The sequence below is a fragment of the Mytilus galloprovincialis genome, chromosome 6 (genome assembly GCF_965363235.1).
Source record: "Mytilus galloprovincialis chromosome 6, xbMytGall1.hap1.1, whole genome shotgun sequence".
Classification (NCBI taxonomy): Eukaryota; Metazoa; Mollusca; class Bivalvia; order Mytilida; family Mytilidae; genus Mytilus; species Mytilus galloprovincialis.
In genome coordinates, this window is record NC_134843.1 from 25635849 (window position 1) to 25657480 (window position 21632).

A 21632-nucleotide genomic window follows, 5' to 3' on the forward strand; every position below is an offset into this window, starting at 1 on the left:
TGTGTAGAGACGCTTTGTTTAAAATGAAAGATATATTTATCAAATTTAACACCTGATGTCTTATTGACACAGGAATGCATAATTTCTATATTGTTATGACCTGCAAATTCATTATTCTTATATTGGTAGTACACGGTATCGTGTCCGTCTTGACGATGCAGAAGCCTGGAGTTTCAGTTCTAGGTCGGCTAATAGACTCTAAGGTTATAATTGAATCGATTTCAGAGTAGTAGCAAATGTTAGTTGGTTCAGAATCAGAATAATGTCACTTGGTTGTCTGTTAGTTATTTAACATCGCGCTGAAATGCGTCCATCATTCATTATTCATCATTCAAAATTCAATAATGAATAACGAAATGGTTTATTATTCAGTATTCATGTTGAGAGCAAATAATAAGGTAGATCATTTATTATTTACATACAATTCACCAATCCAATTCCGAGTTAAACATCCTACAGCTCACGACGTGATGTACCTAATTTATATTTCCCTTTTTCGTAGAAAAATGGATAGATTTACGACTGAATCTTCTAAATGCTAAAGGCAGCACGCCAGAAACATTGACTTCGGCTCTTATGATATACTAACAGAACGAAAAGGTAGACGATATATGGTTTTTTGGCAAGAGAATAAAATATTCATTCAGTAAATGATTTCGATTTTTCTTGTTATTTCCAATAAAAGAAATCATGTTTTTTTTCGATTCCTTCTTGATAATTGTATATGAAATTTGCATAGTTGAAGAGGAACTGTTGTATTTGCCTGGTTTATTTGTGGAATATTATTGTTGAATAACTTTTTGATTTTGTAATTGCAAACACTAATAAAACATTTTATGGTTATATCTAACCAATAACAATAAACAAAAAAAAAACAATCATTATAGAAAACAACACAAATATATTTTGTTTATGTTTTACATATATACCCCTATTTACGATATTTTAGTTAGGAACTGATACAGAATTAGAGGTAAATATCAAGATGCCAGTCCTTAAGAGGACCCTTAATTTTACCAAATGTTGGATAAACGAGACTTAAATTTCTTATGTAACATTAATAGTCCAAAGTTATTCGATATTAAATCAACCTGTTGAAAATCTGGCGAATCGAATGCGCACCTTTCTTTCATTTCCATATAATTTCGCAATCTTTTTTTTTAAATGTTATCTATTGTACATTGAACTCGAATCCCTTCCTTTCAATTTTTTTCCCAGATTAATAACTTCAAATGGAAAGAATACGACTATCCTAGATTAATAACTTCAAATGGAAAGAATACGACTATCCTTCTTGTGTAAGATCGTGTCATTAATCCTGGGATACATATTAGGTATATATGTCTCTGATTAATATGATGTCTGACTGCAGTGTATTATTGGTCATTTGAACTTCGACGTGCTCATGTCATTATGTTGAAGTTTTTTCATCGAGCTTTGCAAGCTTCGTGCTGTTCATAATTTCACAATGCCAATTTGCAATTCCGACCGGGCATGGCTATGTATCAGTAGTACTTCCCGCAGATCCAAACAGACGTCCCAATTAAGCAAGGGTTTCAAGGGCCGAAGACCAAGGTGAATATACCCAAGTCACCCTTTGAGTGTGCTAAATATTGTTTACTTTAATCACGATAAAAGTCTTTCTATTCAAAAGATAACAGATGATATATCAAGAATTGATTTTATACAGTGGCAATGTCCATCAAATGTGTATTTTGTAGCAACTACAACCTTGACCTTAACCAAGTGACCTTCAAAATCAACAGATATAATTATCTCCTCATATATAACAGAATTTCAAATGATTGTTATCATCTGGAAACCACTTTAATATACAAATTTAGGCCTGTTTTACTAAATGTTAACCTAAAATAATGACCTTACAATATTCTATTCTCAAAAATATGACCTCTACGTTCGACCTTCAAAATCGATAAGGATCTTCCTCTCAATATTTTTGTGGCACTAAATCCAAGTATTTACCACTTATAGTTTTGATTCAGCCTATGGAAACCACTTTCCTGAACAAATACTGATATATTTAATTAACTTTAACCTTATTCTTCGACAATATTCTAATATTTTTAAGGTAGAACAATACAAATTTGTATAACTCCAATTCCCCAGTTTTAAAACGCTGTAACTTTCTTTATAATGCTTGAAAAATTATAAAAGTGGTATTTATGGATAGCTAACAAATTACTCTTTCAAATTAATGTAATATTAGTATTATACAACAATTATGTAATCAATTGTGATGTTAACTGTGACTACACAATTTTACAAGAAATTTCCACTTTCAATTGAAATTAGCTTCTTCATGGATACCTCGAGAGGGTTGATTTTTCTATATGTTGTTTTTAGAGCCATTATCTACAAAAGGGTGTCTCAGATTTTGGATAGAATGTATAGATCAAATTTTACACTTAATCAAACATTTTCTACTTTTATTTTGTAAGGATTGTTACACTAACAACAGATTTGTGAGAGAATGGAATACGATAGTGATGATTTGAGACACCCTTTTGTAGCTCCAGTTGTGTTGATTAAGATTTTGTTAAAATTTCCTGTATAGTTATAGAGATGATAGAGCTAAATTCATTCAAGTGAACTGACCAAAATGTTGCCATTAATTGCATAATAATTGATTAAATAATGATTGCATAACAATAGTGCATTCATTTAAAAGATTAATCTTGTATCTATCAATATATACCTCTTTTATTAATTTATATGCAGTTTTAAAAGTAACAGCATTTTAAAGGTTGGAGATTGGAAGTAAAAAAATCTTTGCATTCTGCTACCTTAAATAGCGATTTTCCTGCTATAATAAAATATGTGTCAGAGTAAGATTGCAATATAATACAGGATTTTTTATTGGGCATCCTGATATCACTTTCCTGTATATATTATGGTCTAAATTTAGTAACTTCCAACTTTATCTTTGCTGCAGCTACCACAAAAGGTTGTACAGCATGCATCACGGAGACCAGTTTTATTGATGGTGCCCAGAAAGAAACCCCAACATTTAGTCTACAAAAACTGTCACTCCTAGTCATTTAGAAACAGAGTTGAGGGTGTTCAACCTTGTATCCATTGGGCCTTTGAATTCTAATTGATATGCAAATGTTAAAAACATTTTCCTATTTAAATATAACTAACACAATATTGTATACATATCTTTATTTATAAATATACAAAATATTTTGTCCAAAAGTGTTTCCAAGAGAATGTGATCTGTATCTTAAGTTCTTAACAAATTTAGAGAATTTCAATGTTATATATATTAAGTATGAAGAACTTCAACATTACTTGAAAATATTCAGAAATCATTAAAAATTAAAATACAATTCAAATTACCTGCTGAAAAGTCAATAAGATTACAGATAACTAAAATTTGACTCTGTTTTTCCTTTCTTTAGACCATAATATAATCATTAACCTATATATCCCTCATAACCATGCGGTTGCATATGATGGTTTTTTATGTATTATCTCCCTCACTTAAACTCTTAGTGAGCAGGAATATCTGCATGTACAACTGAACATTTTAGAGAATATACATTCTAACTAAATAACTTTCTGACCATTTATCAGTATCTGGTGAAAAAATATTTCATGTATTTAACACAATTTGATGTAAGTAAAAATATACAATGAAGAACTATAATGAAGTTGTTTACTTGGTTTTGTGACAAAAAAAATTATGATTACAATTCAACTTTTCCCTTTTTCTTGCAGTAGAGAAAACTGATGGCAAAATGTTTCCAGACAAGCACTTTGGATGAAATAAATTCATATTGTTGTTTTCATTTTTTTGCATGCAAAAAACATCTTTTTGATTTACAATGGAACTTCGTAAGTGAGTACTCTTCATTAGATAGTTGAATGAACCATGATCCCAATTTCAATATAGACTTGTAAGAGAGATAGGTCAGATATCCTTCTTTACCTGTTTGATAATTTGATTGGCTAGTTATAACTACATGTATTGTTTTTCTCTCTGATAAGTTTAGAGAAGTGACATGATACTTAATATAATTACTTATTTGACTTATCAGACATCCATATTTGCAGATGCAAGAGGAATATAACAGATTTACAGTTTAGTTATTTTTAGCTTAAGATTTTCCTAGTAAAGTGGAGATAACTCAGTGCGAAACATTTTCCATTACCTATAAGAAAAAAACATACAAGCAACAAAACATATACTTAAGGATCTGGGGTCAGTTTCACAAAAAAACTTACGAATAAGATTGATCATAAGTATACTGAATTGTCCTTGGCTAAAGATCAGTCTTAACTATAAGTTTTTAGGTGAAATCAACTCTTGGTGTATTTTGCAAGTACATGTTTATAATGCATTTGCTACTTTACATGTTAATAAATAAATTTGGTGTATTTACTGTCTTCTGGTTGGTTAAAATTATTAGTTTTATTTTCAATGTTGTCAATTTTTATGGCGACACGCCCACTCTGACGTTGTGTATTCATACGCCAACATGTGTGTACGTTGTTATTGTTAATATAAATGATATAAAAAGTTCTTTGAGCTTTATTTTTGATAGAAATTTATTTATAATGAATGGCAATAATTTATTTTGAATTTATTAAACCATAAAATTAATTTTTGACTCTTCACATTTTACATAATCCGCTTCGCGGATTATTCAATGTGAAGAGTCAAAAATTAATTTTATGGTTCAATAAAATCAAAATAAATAATAACCATTCATTAAATAACTTTTTAGTTGACTTTTGGTTTGGTAAATGGGAGATAATCCAACTTGAACTTTTTGAACAAATTACAAATATACCTCCTTACTTTGATATTTTCCCTAAGTAACCAAACAAAAAAGGAGTTCAAGTGAAACTACAAGATTTACATCTGAACAAAACATAGTACAAGAACAACGATGTCTTACCCTAGGGGAAATAACTCATAAAGAAATTATAGAATCCAAATCCAAGTCTGATGTATGAAAATGAAATACTATGTTTAAGTTTAACTAATGTATATAGATGTCACTTCTCCTGTTACTTCTTATACAAAATTATAAAAAGTCAAAATCATTTCATGGTCCACTGAACAAACAACCAAACTTTATCCCTCTTCTTACACACTTAAGTATGTTATCTGAATTGAAATACATTTTATAAAAGTATTTACAATTATAAATGAATAATAAGAAAATAATAATACAAAAATCATTGATAACTATTCAATCTTAATATAATGTTAGAAACAATGTTTTGATTGAGCCATTTCATCATTTCTGGCTTATCAAACATATTGGTTGGTATAAATGTTGATACGACTATTACTCTCTCAGTTGATTTAATGGTCTATCGTTTTCTCTTTTCAGGCTCCATTATTTACAGAGATGTTAATCCTTACATGTCTTTAAACTTATTAGCAGTAACAATGTGAAAACAATAAAATATACAACCTTCAACTATGAATATGATAAAAAGGCAAGATAAAAAAAAGTGACTATTAGTATGCAAGGTATAGCATTGTCTTTATCTATTATGAAAGATTAAAATTAATTAATTTTTTCTTAATATACAAAAATACTTTCCTGCAGAATACCTTGAGATCGTAGGTAGAAAATTTTAATAGCTCAAAGCCTCAAACCTTTATCAATGGTTGGATAATTCATTGTTTATTTGGTTTTTATTTATTTCATTACATCCCCATTCAGTATGCAATACAGTTAACAATAAAACTGAACCACTATCTATATTCATCTTAAGTCAAGTGCTAGTATATACTCTAGACATGTATCATCTGCACCTGGTCTAGGAGTAAACTGTAAACAGTATGGAGATGTGTTTTTTTGCCAAAAGACCAATGAAAAGTATACAAAAAACTGGAGGTCATTGTACAATTTAAAGTTAAGAAATTAATATTAAAATTTCATATAGAACATAACTGCACAAACACAATGGTTTGTTGGCTAAAAAGTATCTTCAACATAAGCTAACCAATACTGATAAGTAACCAATAAAGGCCCTCTATACCAAAACATGAAACAATACAATCAATAAAACTAATGGCACAAATAGGCTAACAATATTATATTTATATGAAAAATATTATGACAAGACATCAACTAACAACAACCCCTTAGACTATAGTCATTCTCAATTCTGCCTTCACAATGTATCAGGGTGTAACATTTGTGAGCAGTCAAAACACCCTCTAACCTTGGTGTAACAGCAATAACATAGCACAAACTATTGTAACATACTTTCCTCATTTCTCAAAAATATATCAACAGGAAAGATAAATATATAAAATGTATAATAGATAAATAATTATTATATAAATGTTATTCAAGCACAACAAAAAATTCATCACAAAAGTTTATAAATTCATACTTAATTATTTGTCTTTTTGATAATTGCACAAACATACAGGTTTTGTCAATAAAAAGATATATACAATTTATATAAAGTGACATTTATAAATTTGTATTGCTTACTTAAATTGTATACTAAAACAGGTACGATAATGGGCAATATCGCTAGAGGATGTGTAACTGCATATTGATATCAAAGAAAATATTCAAGTATTTTTTATATTTTTGGAGACATTTTCAAATTTCTTTAAATAGTAGTACAAACGCATAAGATGCATTTAAATATCACCCAAACAAATATTTTGACTATAAATTGAGTAAATTATTTACAATAATTACTTACTTTCTTTACATTCGTGCTTTTAATCTTTAAAATTTGCCATATTTCATAAAAGTGACATACAGAAAAAAAAATTGATAAACATGTAGTTAGTTCCTCATGCTCTGGTTACAAGCAAAATTTCATTATAGTCCATGAGATCACCAATTAAGTACCTGTAACCTGAAATCAGACCTTATTACAGTTCATTAATACCTTGTTTAGCCTTTATTTTCATAAATCAAGATAGGTTCTTCCAAGACTAAGTCAATTTTAAGATTTTATGAAAGCATGTCCTTTTTACCTATTTTAACATTATATACTTTAGGAAATACTGGCAACACACTTTCTGACCAAAATAAACGTGAGATCAAAAGTTTTATAAAAGTAACATACATACAATATTGGTCAGAGCATGTAGCCAATGTTTCCAAAATCAACAAATCAACAAAAGTTGGTTACAAATTACATTTTTATCTAGTGATAGTACGCAATTTATGACATTATACATCAAATTAAGTCAAAATGGTTTTTTTAAAAGTGTTATTGTACATCATCAGTAAGATAACTTTTAATGCAAAAATAATGCTGTTATTGCCAGTTTTTATTCTTTTTCAGGGCCATATAGCAATCCTATGTGAACTTTATAATATTCATTAAGTTCTTCTGTCATAAAAAAAAGGTCTTCCAAATCGGACATCCACCGCACCTGTACAGATGTGTGTTTTGCTCAACTGGTCAAATTAAAACAAAAAGTTTCAGTTCAAAAACAAAGCATCATTAATGGCATTATTTACATTAAATGCTTTAAAGAGTCAATACAAATACACTTGCTAACAAATCACTTTGCAAAATATATATTTCTTTTTTCAAAAAATAAATATTTACAGTAACCATTTGTAAGCTAAAGACATATAACACACAAAAATTATATTAATGGTGGAAATGGATGCAAATCGTGTAATGTTTTGATATTATTATATACAGAATGGTGCTATGGTTTTTGGAATGCTAATGTCATGCTTGAGCAAATTTATTTCATAATAAAGTATATATTTTAAATGTTTTGTATGAAAGTTTAATTTGTAATGCATTTCAAATATTATTTGTTAGCTTTGAAAATATTTACAACATACTGTAGCTAATTTAACTTTATGCCAATATCAAAAGTTGCTTAATTAATTAATTCTTTACGAAATAAACAGGTCAAACCCTAAATAATTCCTGCAAAGAAGTGAAGTAGAGTTCTTTAAATTTTGGTTAAAATCTGTACAGGACAATATTGATATATTGGAGTGTTTATTTTCCTTCTTTAATTAGTGATTCACAAAAATTTCATATATTAACTTTAAAGCCTCTCAAAAATTATATTCAAGTATTCAGAAAGATCATCTAGAGTTACAAATGTATAAAATCGCTGATGTCTATTTTAAAATTCAGAAATAACACTTAATGAAAATTAATGGTTATTGCAAACAGAATAATGTAACAAGAATAACTATCACAGACTATCATCTAACTTTTGTACTGTACAAAACACTAACAAAACAGGAAACAAATAACTGTACAAAATCAGCAAACAAAAAACTGTACAAAATCAGCAAACAAATAACTGTACAAAAATTAAGTACTTTTAACAATGATGTTGATTTATTGTTTAATATTTCATTGGAAACAATTTTCCTAGATTGACGAAAAGTTGTACTAGTCCAAATCCAAGCCTTTATAAATTTGAAATTTCATTCAACATTGAAATCTGTGGTTTACTTGTACACAAAAAATCTTGGAAAATTGGTACGCAGTGAAAAAACAAAGAATCGTCACAGAAATACAAAATGTAACAAATAACAATCTATTTTGATCTCAGTAACATAGTATGGTAGTCTGGTTCTGTCTCCATATTTGTTCCTTTGTTTAACATTTAAAAGCTTCTTTCCACTGAAAGTAAAGATACACATCGATTAAATACTATATATATATTCTTCAGGTCTCGAATTAAGAGAAATCAAGAATCATTTTAACTATACTTGATATCTATTCAGCCAGAGTTAATTTATCCTCAAAAAGGAGTTTGTTTGAAATAGGATATTATAAAACTTAACTGCAGTAAATGACATTAATGCCTGATCTATTTGTAAAATTGTGTGCATGCAGATTGTCAGTTTTATAGCATACTTATATCATTACTACTAAATGGATTGACATGTAAATGAACAAACGATGTATGACAAAACATAGATTATAGCTGTGAAGCTGTACGTGTATTTATAGTTGTGAAGCTGTACGTGTATTTATAGTTGTCAATTGTATATGTACTAATGTAAATACACAGATTATTGCGATGTTTGAATTATTGCCAAAAATGTGACAGGGTTATAATCGCAATAATTTAAACTCGAAATTTGAACTTTTTACATCTGAATTAAACAAGTTTTTTCTCAATATCACAAAATATAAAATCGCATTTTAATAATAAATGCACGCAATAATTTCTGAATTTACAGTATCGTTAAATAAACAAAATAATGAATGATTTGTAACGGTTTTTTTTCAAATACCTGTTCTTAAAATTTATTTTTGTCAGAGTTTATTGTCAGGAGGTGGTCTGAAGGTTTTGACTTCTAAAATGTGGCAAAGGATAAACACAATCATGATATTTTGCAATAGAAATAATTGTACAGACCATAAGAAATTCATTTAATTAGAACACTGTAGTTTGTTTGCTTCAATATATTTCTAGATTGCAAATAGATGATAAATCACATATAAAGACTTCATTCTTTCTAAAAAAATAAATCATAAATCACATGTAAAGACATTATTCTTCCTGAAATAAATCTTACCAGATCTTTAGTGGTAATGCTTTCTGGTTTTTCTTTTTCATTGTTCTCAATACTACTATCTGCACCACTGTTGACAAGAAGTCGTAACAAATTGCACTTCTTCTTGCGTTCGAAATTAGCACCAGCAGCAAAATGTAAGGCTGTGTCACCTGACCTTGTTGTAGCATTCATCTTTGATCTTATTGTTTCTGGGTTTTTCTCTGTGTCACAATTGATAAAAACTTTGACCAGACTCAGATCACAGGTATCGATGACCAACATCAAGGGGGTTTTACTACTTCTATCTTCCTGTTGGAGAAAATTAACAACTTGCAATTCTATATCAAGAATAACAGTATGCAACAGGCAAGCAGTCCAGCTTACAAACATATTCACTATGACTTAGTAATGTATATTTAGCAGTATATATTATCTATATATGTCTACATTTACTATTCTAAATTGCAGAAATGTTTTAATATTGCAGTACTTGCATGGTAAAAGTAAAAAGCATAAACTACAATTGAACAAAATATTTTAATAATTTAAAAATGTTTTACTTATTATATACATGATTTCATTGTAAAGATTAAATGCAATTTCATCAAAGAGGCATGCCATTTAATTCTTTAAATGTCTTTTAAATTTTAAACAAATATCAGCTTTCTACTCTGAATAAGAACAATTGATTTTACAGTATTATTTTGAAATTCCAAGGCAGGTTTATATTCAACTGCCAAACAAGTGAGAGGTTTAGCTAGCTGTAGAACCAGGTTAAATCCTTCATTTTCTACTTTAAAAAATGACTGTACCAAGTCAGGAATTTGACAGTTGTTGGCCATTCGTTTGATGAGTTTCAGCTTTTGATTTTGCCATATGATTACAGACTTTTTGTTTTGAAATTTCCACAGAGTTCGGTATTTTTGTGATTTTATGTATTTAGGTCTTCTCATTTTCTGAGTAGTGTGAATGCTAATTGCAAACAAATATTCATAAATTAAGAAAACATGTATGTACTTTTCATTACTTTACAAAATTATTTATATTTTTTTCATTGTATGTTCTGTTCATATAATTTAACAATTTTGACAAAATTAATATCACTTTTAAAATATAATTTTATATGATGTAAATTTAAAGTACCCCTAAATCTGTGTCGGCCTCATTCATTATCAACAGCTTTACTGTTTTTGTACAATCCAGTCCCCCACGGTTACTACTAGGTAATCTGTGAGATTTGAGAGCTATGTGAAGTGCTGTTAATCCTGAAATGAAAAAAAGAATTTACATGACTTTAAAGTTCTTGATATTAGAGGCATACAAATTTACTTCTCATGTTAGTCTGTATGTTCTGCTTCAATGACAGATTTATTGGCAAGGGATGTGTGTAGGGACAATGCTCACACTTGAGACATACAAAATAACCTAAAATGAAATGATCTTAAGGCATGAAATAGAATGAGCTTTCAATGTGCACTCAAATTATCATTTTAAATAGATTGTTTTGTGAATTTCATAAAAAAAAAATACAAAACTTACAAGGCATAACTCGTCTTTTGTAACGTGACAATTTTAAATATAGAACAGTATCTTGTTCTCTTGGTAGATACATTTTTGTTGTAATAATGTAAAACTATCACTGAAAAACTATTTGTTCTGAAAACAGGTTGGTGTATTAACAAACAGGCTTTTTTAGCCTTTTAATGAAAAATATTGATCTTACAATTCCTACACAGCCAACATAATTAATTATTGAAAAACTTTAATCAGTCCACATGCTCCATTTCATAATAGATAGAACTGTACAGCTCAAAGCCAACGAATACTATGATTTCTTGACTTTTATCATTTAGAAACATTAAGAGCATTACTTTAGATGTGTATTTCCGGCAAAAGTAAGAAATCCGACTTAATCTATAAGAATTATTTTCAAAGTAAATAATTGTGTTTCTTGTAAATTCTCAATCCATTTCATTTGGATAAGCTTTGAAAAAAGGTTTTGCTTGCTATGATGCCCTCTAGCATTCTAATTAAATGCAAATAAACAATTTATCGTCTGTTTTGTTCTAAGACTTACTGTCACTTTCACTCCTACAGTTGATATTCATGTCCGGTGATTCCAGTAACATCTTAGTAATCTCTATAGAGTTATCTCCCCTCTCTACAGACAACATTAATGGTGTCCTTAGGTCATATGTGTCAGCAGAATACTGTATCTGTAAACAAAAACAACAGTTCTAAACAAAATTCGAGAGAATTTTCAGCTTTTCAGCTTTTACTTATATCAACTTCCACTAAAATCTGTTCTAAACAATGCTAAATGGGGGTCTCAAGAGCATAGTGGTCTAAGTAGTCTATTTACTGTATCACTAGTCTGTCAATTCTGATGTTGTAAGTTTAACACACACCTCCCTTCCCACATCGCAGGTATTAAACTTAAATCTTAATTGACTTGTCAGTTTTCCTACCAAAGGTCATAGTTGCCTCTGAGCACTCTGGCATCCGAAGAGATTTTTGTTTAAACCCAATATACAACATGTACAAAGTGATAAAAAAAGAATCAAATGCTAATATCAATGGTTTTTATATAAAAGAATTTCTTTAAGCAAATACCTAAATTGCATTCCTGACAATACAGTTTTCATCTTTAGAGATATACATGTGTGCCTGACAATTTAAGGGAGGTAATAGATTTTTTTCTATTTATAGTATAAACTCATTTTAAAGTTGTAAACTTTAGAATTACCTTTCCCTGTATGTTTGGATCTGCTCCATGATCTAATAAACACTGAACAAATTCTGTCTTCTCTGATAACACAGCCAAGAACAAGGCAGTCTATAATCAAATAAGACTAGTTTACAAAATATTTACACAAGATGATAGGATCTTTGTAAGGGACTTTGTCAAACTTTCTGTAAACATGTATTATGGGAATGCTAAAATTGTTGTAGTGTCAGATGATTTTATAAATGATCTTGTAAAAAGTGTGAATCAATAATGTAAGATGATTTGTTTTATTATAAGTCCTTTGACAGCTGTATATATATTTATCATGATTGCCAACATCAAATATGCTCAAATAAATTCCTAAATAATGAATAAAAAAAAGAATAAATGGCTCACTTCTTACAATTAAAGAGGTATCAAAATAAAACATGAAATTTTGGATTTTGGATATTCCACTGAATCCTGAGGTCTACCAGAAAAGTTGCAATAATTGGCTATTGAAACAAGAGAGTAAATTCCTTCATAATACTTTTTTATAAAGGATTTCATTGAGCTTTCCTAAAAGTATATATACTATATTTTAATGACACAACATATGTCAAGTGTTCACCTACCCTCCACATATTATTCTGTTTATCAATTATATCTGATAACTGATCAGCTGAGTCCAGTTCCAAATAATATAAGATCTTCTCCATATCATCATCTGTAAAGTCATCAGCAATCACCAAAGAATGTAGGACACTGCAACAGTAAGTGAAAGTCATCACCAGCAATAGAATGCAATATACATAAACTCATCACCCATGATCAATGTCATTCAAAGTAAACAAGAAATGTTTTATCATGAAGTAGCGCTCTATTAAATAACAGTAAAATCATTTTGTCTCCATAATTAAGATCCTCATTTTATTGTTGGAAAATTAGAAATAATTGAAAAACACCTGAGCCATTTTCAACTAAATTTTATAATTTGTTTTTATATATGTTGTACTGTAAATGTCCCAGGTAACAGATGGGTAGGCAACACTTTTAACCCCACTTCTTTCTATATGTGCCTCAGTGGTTGTAGTTGGTTCAAGTCTGTCATATTTGCTGTAATTTTCCTAAACTGTTTTATTATAAATAATTAAAAATTAGGCCATTACATTTCTCAATTGAATTGTTTTATATTTTTCATGTTAGGGGCCCTTTATAGCTGACTATACTGTATGGGTTTTTTTTCTCATTGTTGAAAATTGATCTCATGCGTTTAATTGTTTACATCCACTCCATTTGAACTTTGGTGTATAGTTGTCTCATTGGCAATCATACCACACCTCCTTATCTATATACATATGTTGTATATGACTTTAAATAATTGACTGTTTTTAATTTATAGGCAACCACACAATACATGTGAAGGTTGGATTTCATAAATAAGGAAAAAATTCCTCTATACATATAAATAAATACAAGGAAATTGTTTCTCTTATCAAGTAGTGAGAAACGTAACGGAAGTTATACACTGATTTTTAAAGTATTTAACTAAGTATATCCCAATATTCTGATATTCATATGCAACAAACAACCTAATAGCTAAAACTGTATTCAACATTCTTAGTTTCAAGTTTGTTCACTTTCTCAGAAAATTAAATGTTTTTTAGCATCACAGAATAAGTTCCATAGTATCGAGTTTTTAAGGTGAGTCACAAGTCAAGTGCCAGAACTCATACTTTTGGTCAACTGTTGGGCCTTAACAAAGACCTATTGTTGCCATAGTTACCTGTCGCCATCTTCATCAGCATCAGGAAAGTCAAGATGAGGTTGTTTTGGTGGAGATGGTTGTCCATCCTGACCTCTCCGTTTACGACTGGGGTCAATGACTTCAACAGTATCAGGTGACAAGCGACACTTTTCCAAGGTCGTGACAACTTTACTGCTTGGACTTGTGGTATATGAGTATTCATTAATGATATTATTGATATCATTGAGATCACTATCAACGTGATTATTCAGCGGGGAACATTGACTAAACGGTGAATTTTGGCTAAATGCATCACTGCTGCTAGAATTACTATTCTCATTGATATATTCAAAGTCTTTTGATCCTCTGTGTAAATTAGTGATTTCTTCAAACAATGGAAACTGCTGATCTGTTAATGATCGGAGAAAGGGGTCATCTAAATCATATGTCGGCCCATAGGGTACTTCATCTGTTTCTATATCATCTAAAATGATTAACATGTCCTTTTTTTAAGTGTTATAAATATGTATCAGGAAAGCCTCAAGGTTCTAAGAAAATGGAAGGAATAAAACAATGGAATTTTGGAATGAACCTATTCAAGAATCATTTATTGTCAATATATATATCAAAACACTGTCATTGTGTTGTTTTTTTAGGTTTTTTCTGCACAATTTTGTTTGTTTTGATTTTGTTGGACGATACAAAATGGGTTTACTGAATTGTAAAACGTCTAGACATTTCTTTCTACTTTAAGATTCATTTTTGTCTGAATTATGATTTATTTCCTCTGAATTACTATATACATGTAGCTGGCATGACAAGTGAAGGTTTGTTTTTTTTTGTTTTGTTATTTGGCCCTTTATAGGAAAAAAAATAATGAATACAAGTGCAAATCTACTGAATTGCTCAATCATAAAAGTGTGAAAACAAATTTTCAAATAACAGATGTCACTTCTATGTTGAAAGATACACTTTTCAAAATACTAATGTTCATGTTCTTATCAAACCATTCTGTATTAATTCTGACGAGCTAGCTACTGTGACCACAATATGTCAATGGTAAATGCCTTTGTCAAATAAACAAACCACAATCATGACGTGGAGTGAAGTTTTGAACTGGTCTTACCTCTTCACATGCTTGATATACACCCCTTACCATGGTATTGTGTTTTCCTGATCAATGCTTCTGATTGATGTGTACATTGTACCACATAAATAAACAAAAAATATTAATAACTGGAAATAAGAAATAATTTCTTGAATGTCTCTCTTTTGTTGTTTGTTCACTTCAATTAAATTAAACATTTTATTTTGTAGAAAGAAAAAAAAATTGACTAAAATCTTACTGCTGCTGGATGATTTACTCCTGGATCCTGGTCCATCTAATATATCTGGTAGCCTGCTATTGTTCCTACTCGGCAAATTAACTGGCCCATCGCTAACATTTGGGTCTGATCGACCTGGTAACGGTCTTGAACGTCTGTTATACTGCCAATATGGGTAGTTCTGTCGTTGCCACACCTTACAACTAAAGTCTACACCCTGAACAAGATTATTTTGTGGTGGGAACTTTGGTATGTTCTGATGGCCTATGTGGTTATCATTTGGGAAATATGGAAAGCCATCAGGGGAATCAACTTTCACAACACTACCATAAAGTTCAGAAACTTTTAAATCTGGGAATTGCCAATCTGGAAATGAGTTCTTCTGAATATAGTTTGAATTTACTGGTTGTCTAGCCTGGGGCTTTCCTCTCTGAATAAGTCCATTCTGAAATATTAAAAATGTCAACAGATACAGTTGTTTACCAGATATTCTTAAAAAAAATATATACTCTAATTTTAACAAAGTCTAACAATTTGCTTGACTGTTTACTGTAGAATTATTACATACATAACATAAAGAATTGTAATTACAATTTATCAACAACAAAAAATTCTAAAAAAAAAATTGTCTTGTGTCATGTACATGATGTATGTCCATTTAGTTTAAATCATATTTATATGCAAATCTGTCTATATAAAAATAATACTGAAACAATTTGGATGTATATGATAAATGAATAAAGTTAAGTGGAAAATACAGTAAATTGTATGTACTGTTATAAGCAACTGATACAAGGTATGCCTTTGATACTGCATTTGTATCATAACAGTCATGTTTAAATATACTGAAGTCTAATTATAATTAAGCTTACCGGTCCTTTCGATTTAAGTTTATCTATTTTTAGACTCAACAAGAGGTCACAAAGATCTTCTGTACTTTTCTCTCCAGTCTTTCCACTGTTTTCAGTAATTTGTAACTTAGTCATCCCTGTAAACAAATAGAGACTGTAAATTCTGCAATTTATGTGTGCATTTATTATTTATAACTCGTAAAAATGTGAGATCGACCATACATTTGTATCAATGCCACTGCATAAAATTTGTGAAGGAGAATTATAATTGAAATCATGAGTCAAAGTTTTTAGTACATTTGTAGTAAAGTGAACCTCATACTGTCACATTATTTTTCATTAATAGAATACACCACAGTACAGCACATCTTCGCTAGCCAAGGGTTATGATCCATTTCTCTCCTCTTCACCCTTGGCGGATTGAGGTAGTATTTCGGAGACACAAGTTGATGATTTTCATTGGTTGCAGTCAAAACTCGCTGCATCCAATCAAAAAGCGCCTATAACATGATCACATGTAAATTTATGTAGAAAGTGTATGTAAACAATTGCCACATGCTTATTGTGCAACAAGTCTTTACATCCCTAAACACACGACTATATATAGTGCCAATTTGAATGTTTTTAATTGACTAATAGAAGTTCCTTTGTATGTTTCTTACACAAATGCATGAATGTCACGTATATTTTCGTTTCCTGCTTTACCAAGTGTGTAGAAACTAGATGCTACTGTGTTTTACCTCCCAATTGAAGAGTTAAGTGCTACCATTGGTCAAGAATAGTGTATTCAGAATGGGGGTGACTATTATCTATCGATAGATGGCACAACATTGTTATCACAAATGTTGGCTTAATCTGCCAGGGTGGAGAGGAGGGAAGTGGATCGTAACCATTGGCTAGCAAAGATGCAGTAAGCATGGTAAAGTGCAAATTTTGTGAAAAATTTAAACCACATGTACAGGATTCTTCAAACTAAATCAGAGAGTTCATTTGTAAAAAAAAAAATTGTTAGGTGTTAATTCCAAAAACTTAATCTTATAATATTTTCATGTTTTAGCCTAATTTGATGGCAAGTTATGATTTGTGCTGATTAAAACACCATTAAACATGTAGAAAAAGCTAATACATTTTGTACATGCACATGTACATTTTACATAAATGTTTATAAATATTCAAATAAATAACGCTTATTTTCGTTCTTGTCATTGTAAAAGCAACATTAAATTGTCTGATCTTTACTTTAAAATTAATCTGGAAAAAGGGCTATATATATTACAATAATTTAATTTTGGCTGTAAAGCATCTTCTGATTGGCTTACGTTGTTTTGTTTATAGCCTCAACGACATAATTTCGTCATGTGTCGATCAGACCGTGATGTCATTAACGTTTTTTCATGGTTTTCTCCGGTTTAAAATGAAATTTAGAATTAAATTATAAGAAATGACTGTACTATTATATTAAAATTTAGTCCTGGAATTTATGATGAGTTTATTCACAGACAGCAATTGCACGTCATTAAGTTCCCCTCTAGTAGGAGGATTAGGTGGGAGGGAAAGGGTTGTAGGGGCTGCTCAATTTTGAGGTGTTGCTCAATCTTGAGTTTTCTATAGAGTAATAATTTGATGTTTCCTGTTTGTTTTCTTCCTTTTTGCTAGGGTCATGATTTTGTGTGTGCCTTCTTCTGTGGGGTTGTTGTGATATTTGATCATGTCATTAAATGATTTCTCTATTTAATTTGTCTTTATATTCAATTGTATTTTTACTAAATTTAGATATGAAGTTAATGTCAAGAAAACATCTTTGACAGTAAAAGGTAAACAGGTGAAGGTTCACTAAACTGTAAACAGTTGTTGTCATTCTGAAGAAACAAGTCATACCAGAAATAAAGTCTGAATGTTCTACAGGTTCAGGCTTAATGTTCTTTCTTGTCTGAAATATTTCAGACTCTTCAAAAACCATCTTCAACAATTATATCTTCATTTCATGTAAACAGGAACATATTTGGAATGTTGTCATAAAAAAAATCGTGTTCCGAATAGATCATAAGTTATCTCCCTTGGAATTCCGATCCGTTTACGACGAATCATGACAGTTAACAAAATTGCGTTTTAATTATCTAAAATATCTTTAATCATGCAGTCGCTTTTCTGTTCGTTTTAAAAAGTAACCTTTGAATGTCTCCCATCAATTAATCGTAGCCGTTAAATTTAAGAAACAAAAAATGTTTGTTAAACTTAATTAATAGGATGAGTAACGAGAGGCTCCGAAAAGCGGGAAGTGCTGGGAATTTACCGAATTTATTTTCTACTTAACCTTGTCGTACGCGTTTGTAAACAAATTTGATTGATTCTTATTCTACCTAAACAATCAATGAATAAGAATGAAAGCAAAATAAACAGATTCTGAGTTAATGCGAATACGTATTAAGTCTAAATTCCACGCACGACCAAAATGAACCCGTTTGTCGTCACTAGACGTCCGTACGGTCCGCCACACACAATATTTATAAACTTTAAAGGGGCACTAGCTGTCAAATTCATGTTCAACGATTCTAATCAAATTCTCATATTTGATTTATAACAATGTAAAACATTTATCCAAACTATTAAAAGTCTAAATGAAACAAAAAGTAAGGCACAGGCATGAAAATACGTAGCTTCGTTTCGTGTGTATTTGTGTCTAGACGCCATATAATTATTTATCGAGTTGACCTCTATAATTATCCGAAATTATATAAATAGATTAAGAAAACACGTGCTGTTGAATTATTCTAGGTCTATATTTAATGATTTCATATTACAGATAAAAAATAAATGTTTATCATCGTTTTTACCTGTATTAGAATGTTTATTTGTGGATCCATCGAATCAGTCAATCAAATGATTTACCTTTGTTTCACTGTTGACATTCTCTTCCTTTAAATAACTTTACACATACAATTTACGTGTTATCCATCTCAAGCTAAAGGGTTAAATTAAAGTTAGATGAACATGAATTCGGATTCAATGAGGTCGAATTATTTACTTGCAAGTGAATAATTCATAATCAATGTTTTTTGGCTTATTTTGACAAAATTGAACCTTATTGGCTACTAAAAAGGAATTATTATTTCACTATTTGTATTTCATTACTGATTGAGCGGAAAAAAAATGTATTAGGTTTTTCATAATTATATCTCGTAGCTAGTGTTTTTAATGTTTCTGAGATCTTTGTTAACTCTGAAACTTCAAAAATTTTGCAGTACCCAAATTACCACGAGTGCCTAATTGACCCCATTTTGCATATTAACTTTAAAATCGAGAGGTAACGTCTTTTCAAATCAGGCTATAACTTAGTAAATTGTCACGGCCGATTATTTTGGAAAAGTATAAAAGATAGTCAAATGATCAACCATGCAAAATCTTCGAAAGTGCAACTTTAATAACTGGCACCATCATGCAATTCACCTCTTATGGAAAAACCATGCACAGATTTTACTGTGCGGCGAATTATATATATATATATATATATATATATATATATATATATATATATAACGATATTTTAATCATCCACATGATATCTTTTGACTAAAATGGAACATAGGGTTTAAAGTGCATTGGCTGAAAACATGTAACAGTATATGTTCCTAACGGAATAGATGGTTTAAGAACATTTGTTATACAACAGGAACAGCCTATATTTCATGTACAAGAATATGTCACATTTCCAAGTGGGATAACCCAATCCGTTTATATAGTACAGTATACATGATTAACGATAACTCGTAACTTCTTCCAATAAACGTCGCTGCATTTACGAACCTATAATATTTCTTCTTCTTCTCTTCTTTAAGTTTTCCCGGCCAGTTTTCCATCTGAATAAAGATGAGTAATAACTGGTGCATACGTGGCCTATTTATTTAAAACTAGTTAATATTTTAGTTATATACAAAACGGTGCAGAGAACAGATGTAGTGATTAAAACTATGTACAGGAGATATGAAGCTATTTAAACGATAGTGGAGAGAACAGCATATGTAAGAGTCGACTGTCAGTGTATTTACTACTGCAGTTGGTAAAAAATTCCATTGCGTTATTGTGTATGGGGAAAATGAAAATCTGTACGAGTCTTTGGATGTATAAATGTGTCTGAAGGTGTGAAAATGGTGTTTTCTGGTTCTTGAGTCTGATAGAATGAGAAATGTGCTAGATGGTATAGCGAAAAGAGGATGTGTGATCTCAGAGGCGGATTTAGGGGGCAGGGGGCCCGGGTCCCGGGTCCCCCCCCCCCTTTTTGGGGAAAAATTGGTTGCTTATATAGGGAATCACTGAAGCATGACCGGAGCGGGTCCCCTCTTAGGCAGTCAGTGGGCCCCCTCTTATGGAAATTTCTGGATCCGCCACAGTAGATGTTTTTGAGCCAGCGATATTGATTTCTGCCCAGACTAGGGATAGTGATCCGGCGGCGGTTACGGCAGCGGCGGCGGCGTTAGCTAACTTTTTAAAAGCTTTATATTTTAGAAGGTGGAAGACCTGGATGCTTCTGTTCATACTTATTATATGGATGCCTCATGTTACGAAGTTTCTGTCAGTCACATATCCAATGTCCTTGACCTCATTTTCATGGTTCATTGACTACTTGAAAAAAACGTTAAGATTTTTTGCAATGTTAAATTCTCTCTTATTATAAATAATAGGATAACTACACTTGCATGGTATGTGTATACCTTGCAATGTCTTCATGCCCGTCAGACAGTTTTCACTTGACCTCGACCTCATTTCATGGATCAGTGAACAAGGTTAAGTTTAGGGAGACGGATTTATAAAAAAAAATCCAAACTTGTTTCTGAATCCAATATTTGAACTTTATGTAAATTTGTAATATATATCTTGTAATTTTTCATTAATAAATACTGTTTAAACTAAGATTAAGTTTTGGTGGTCAAGTCCATATCTCAGATAATATAAGCAACAGGTCTAGTATATTTGGTGTATGGAAGGACTGTAAGATGTACATGTCCAACTGTCAGGTGTCATGTGACCTTGACTTCATTTTCATGGTTCAGTGGTTATGGTTAAGTTTTTGTGTTTGTCTGTTTTTCATATACTGTATATATGCAATAGGTCCACTATATTTGGTGTATGGAATGATTGTAAGGTGTACATGTCTAGCTAGTAGGTGCCAATTGACTTTGACCTCATTTTCATGGTTCAGTGGTCAAAGTTAAGTTTTTGAGTTATGTTTTTTTTTTTTATCTAATACTGTATGCAATAAGTCAACTATGTTAAAACTCTTTTAGGTCATTTTTTAGTAGCAATAAACAAAAGAACTATGTCAATTGGACATGCTTTGATACTATATATGCGCTTGAATTTTTACTTGATAACTTTTTTGTTCGCTTTGGAGATTCCGTATATCGTCAAGTTATTGAATTCCAATGGGGACTAACTGTGCACCACTTATTGCGGACCTGTTTTTGTATTGTTATGAGTTACAATTTATGACTAAAATTA

The 21632-nt window shown here is 30.5% G+C and overlaps 1 protein-coding gene across 1 annotated transcript; it reads right to left on the minus strand.

The window, feature by feature from the left end:
- Window positions 1-8464: 8464 nt before the first annotated feature.
- LOC143079247 (uncharacterized) lies at window positions 8465-18171 on the minus strand. The gene is made up of 10 exons (XM_076254483.1): window positions 18015-18171; window positions 16158-16273; window positions 15307-15730; window positions 14000-14444; window positions 12849-12978; window positions 12253-12342; window positions 11584-11722; window positions 10650-10771; window positions 9528-9815; window positions 8465-8622 (listed from the first exon to the last, which is right to left on the minus strand). The coding sequence occupies exons 1-10, from the start codon at window positions 18094-18096 to the stop codon at window positions 8599-8601; spliced, it is 1860 nt and encodes a 619-aa protein (XP_076110598.1). The 5' UTR covers window positions 18097-18171; the 3' UTR covers window positions 8465-8598.
- Window positions 18172-21632: the final 3461 nt, after the last annotated feature.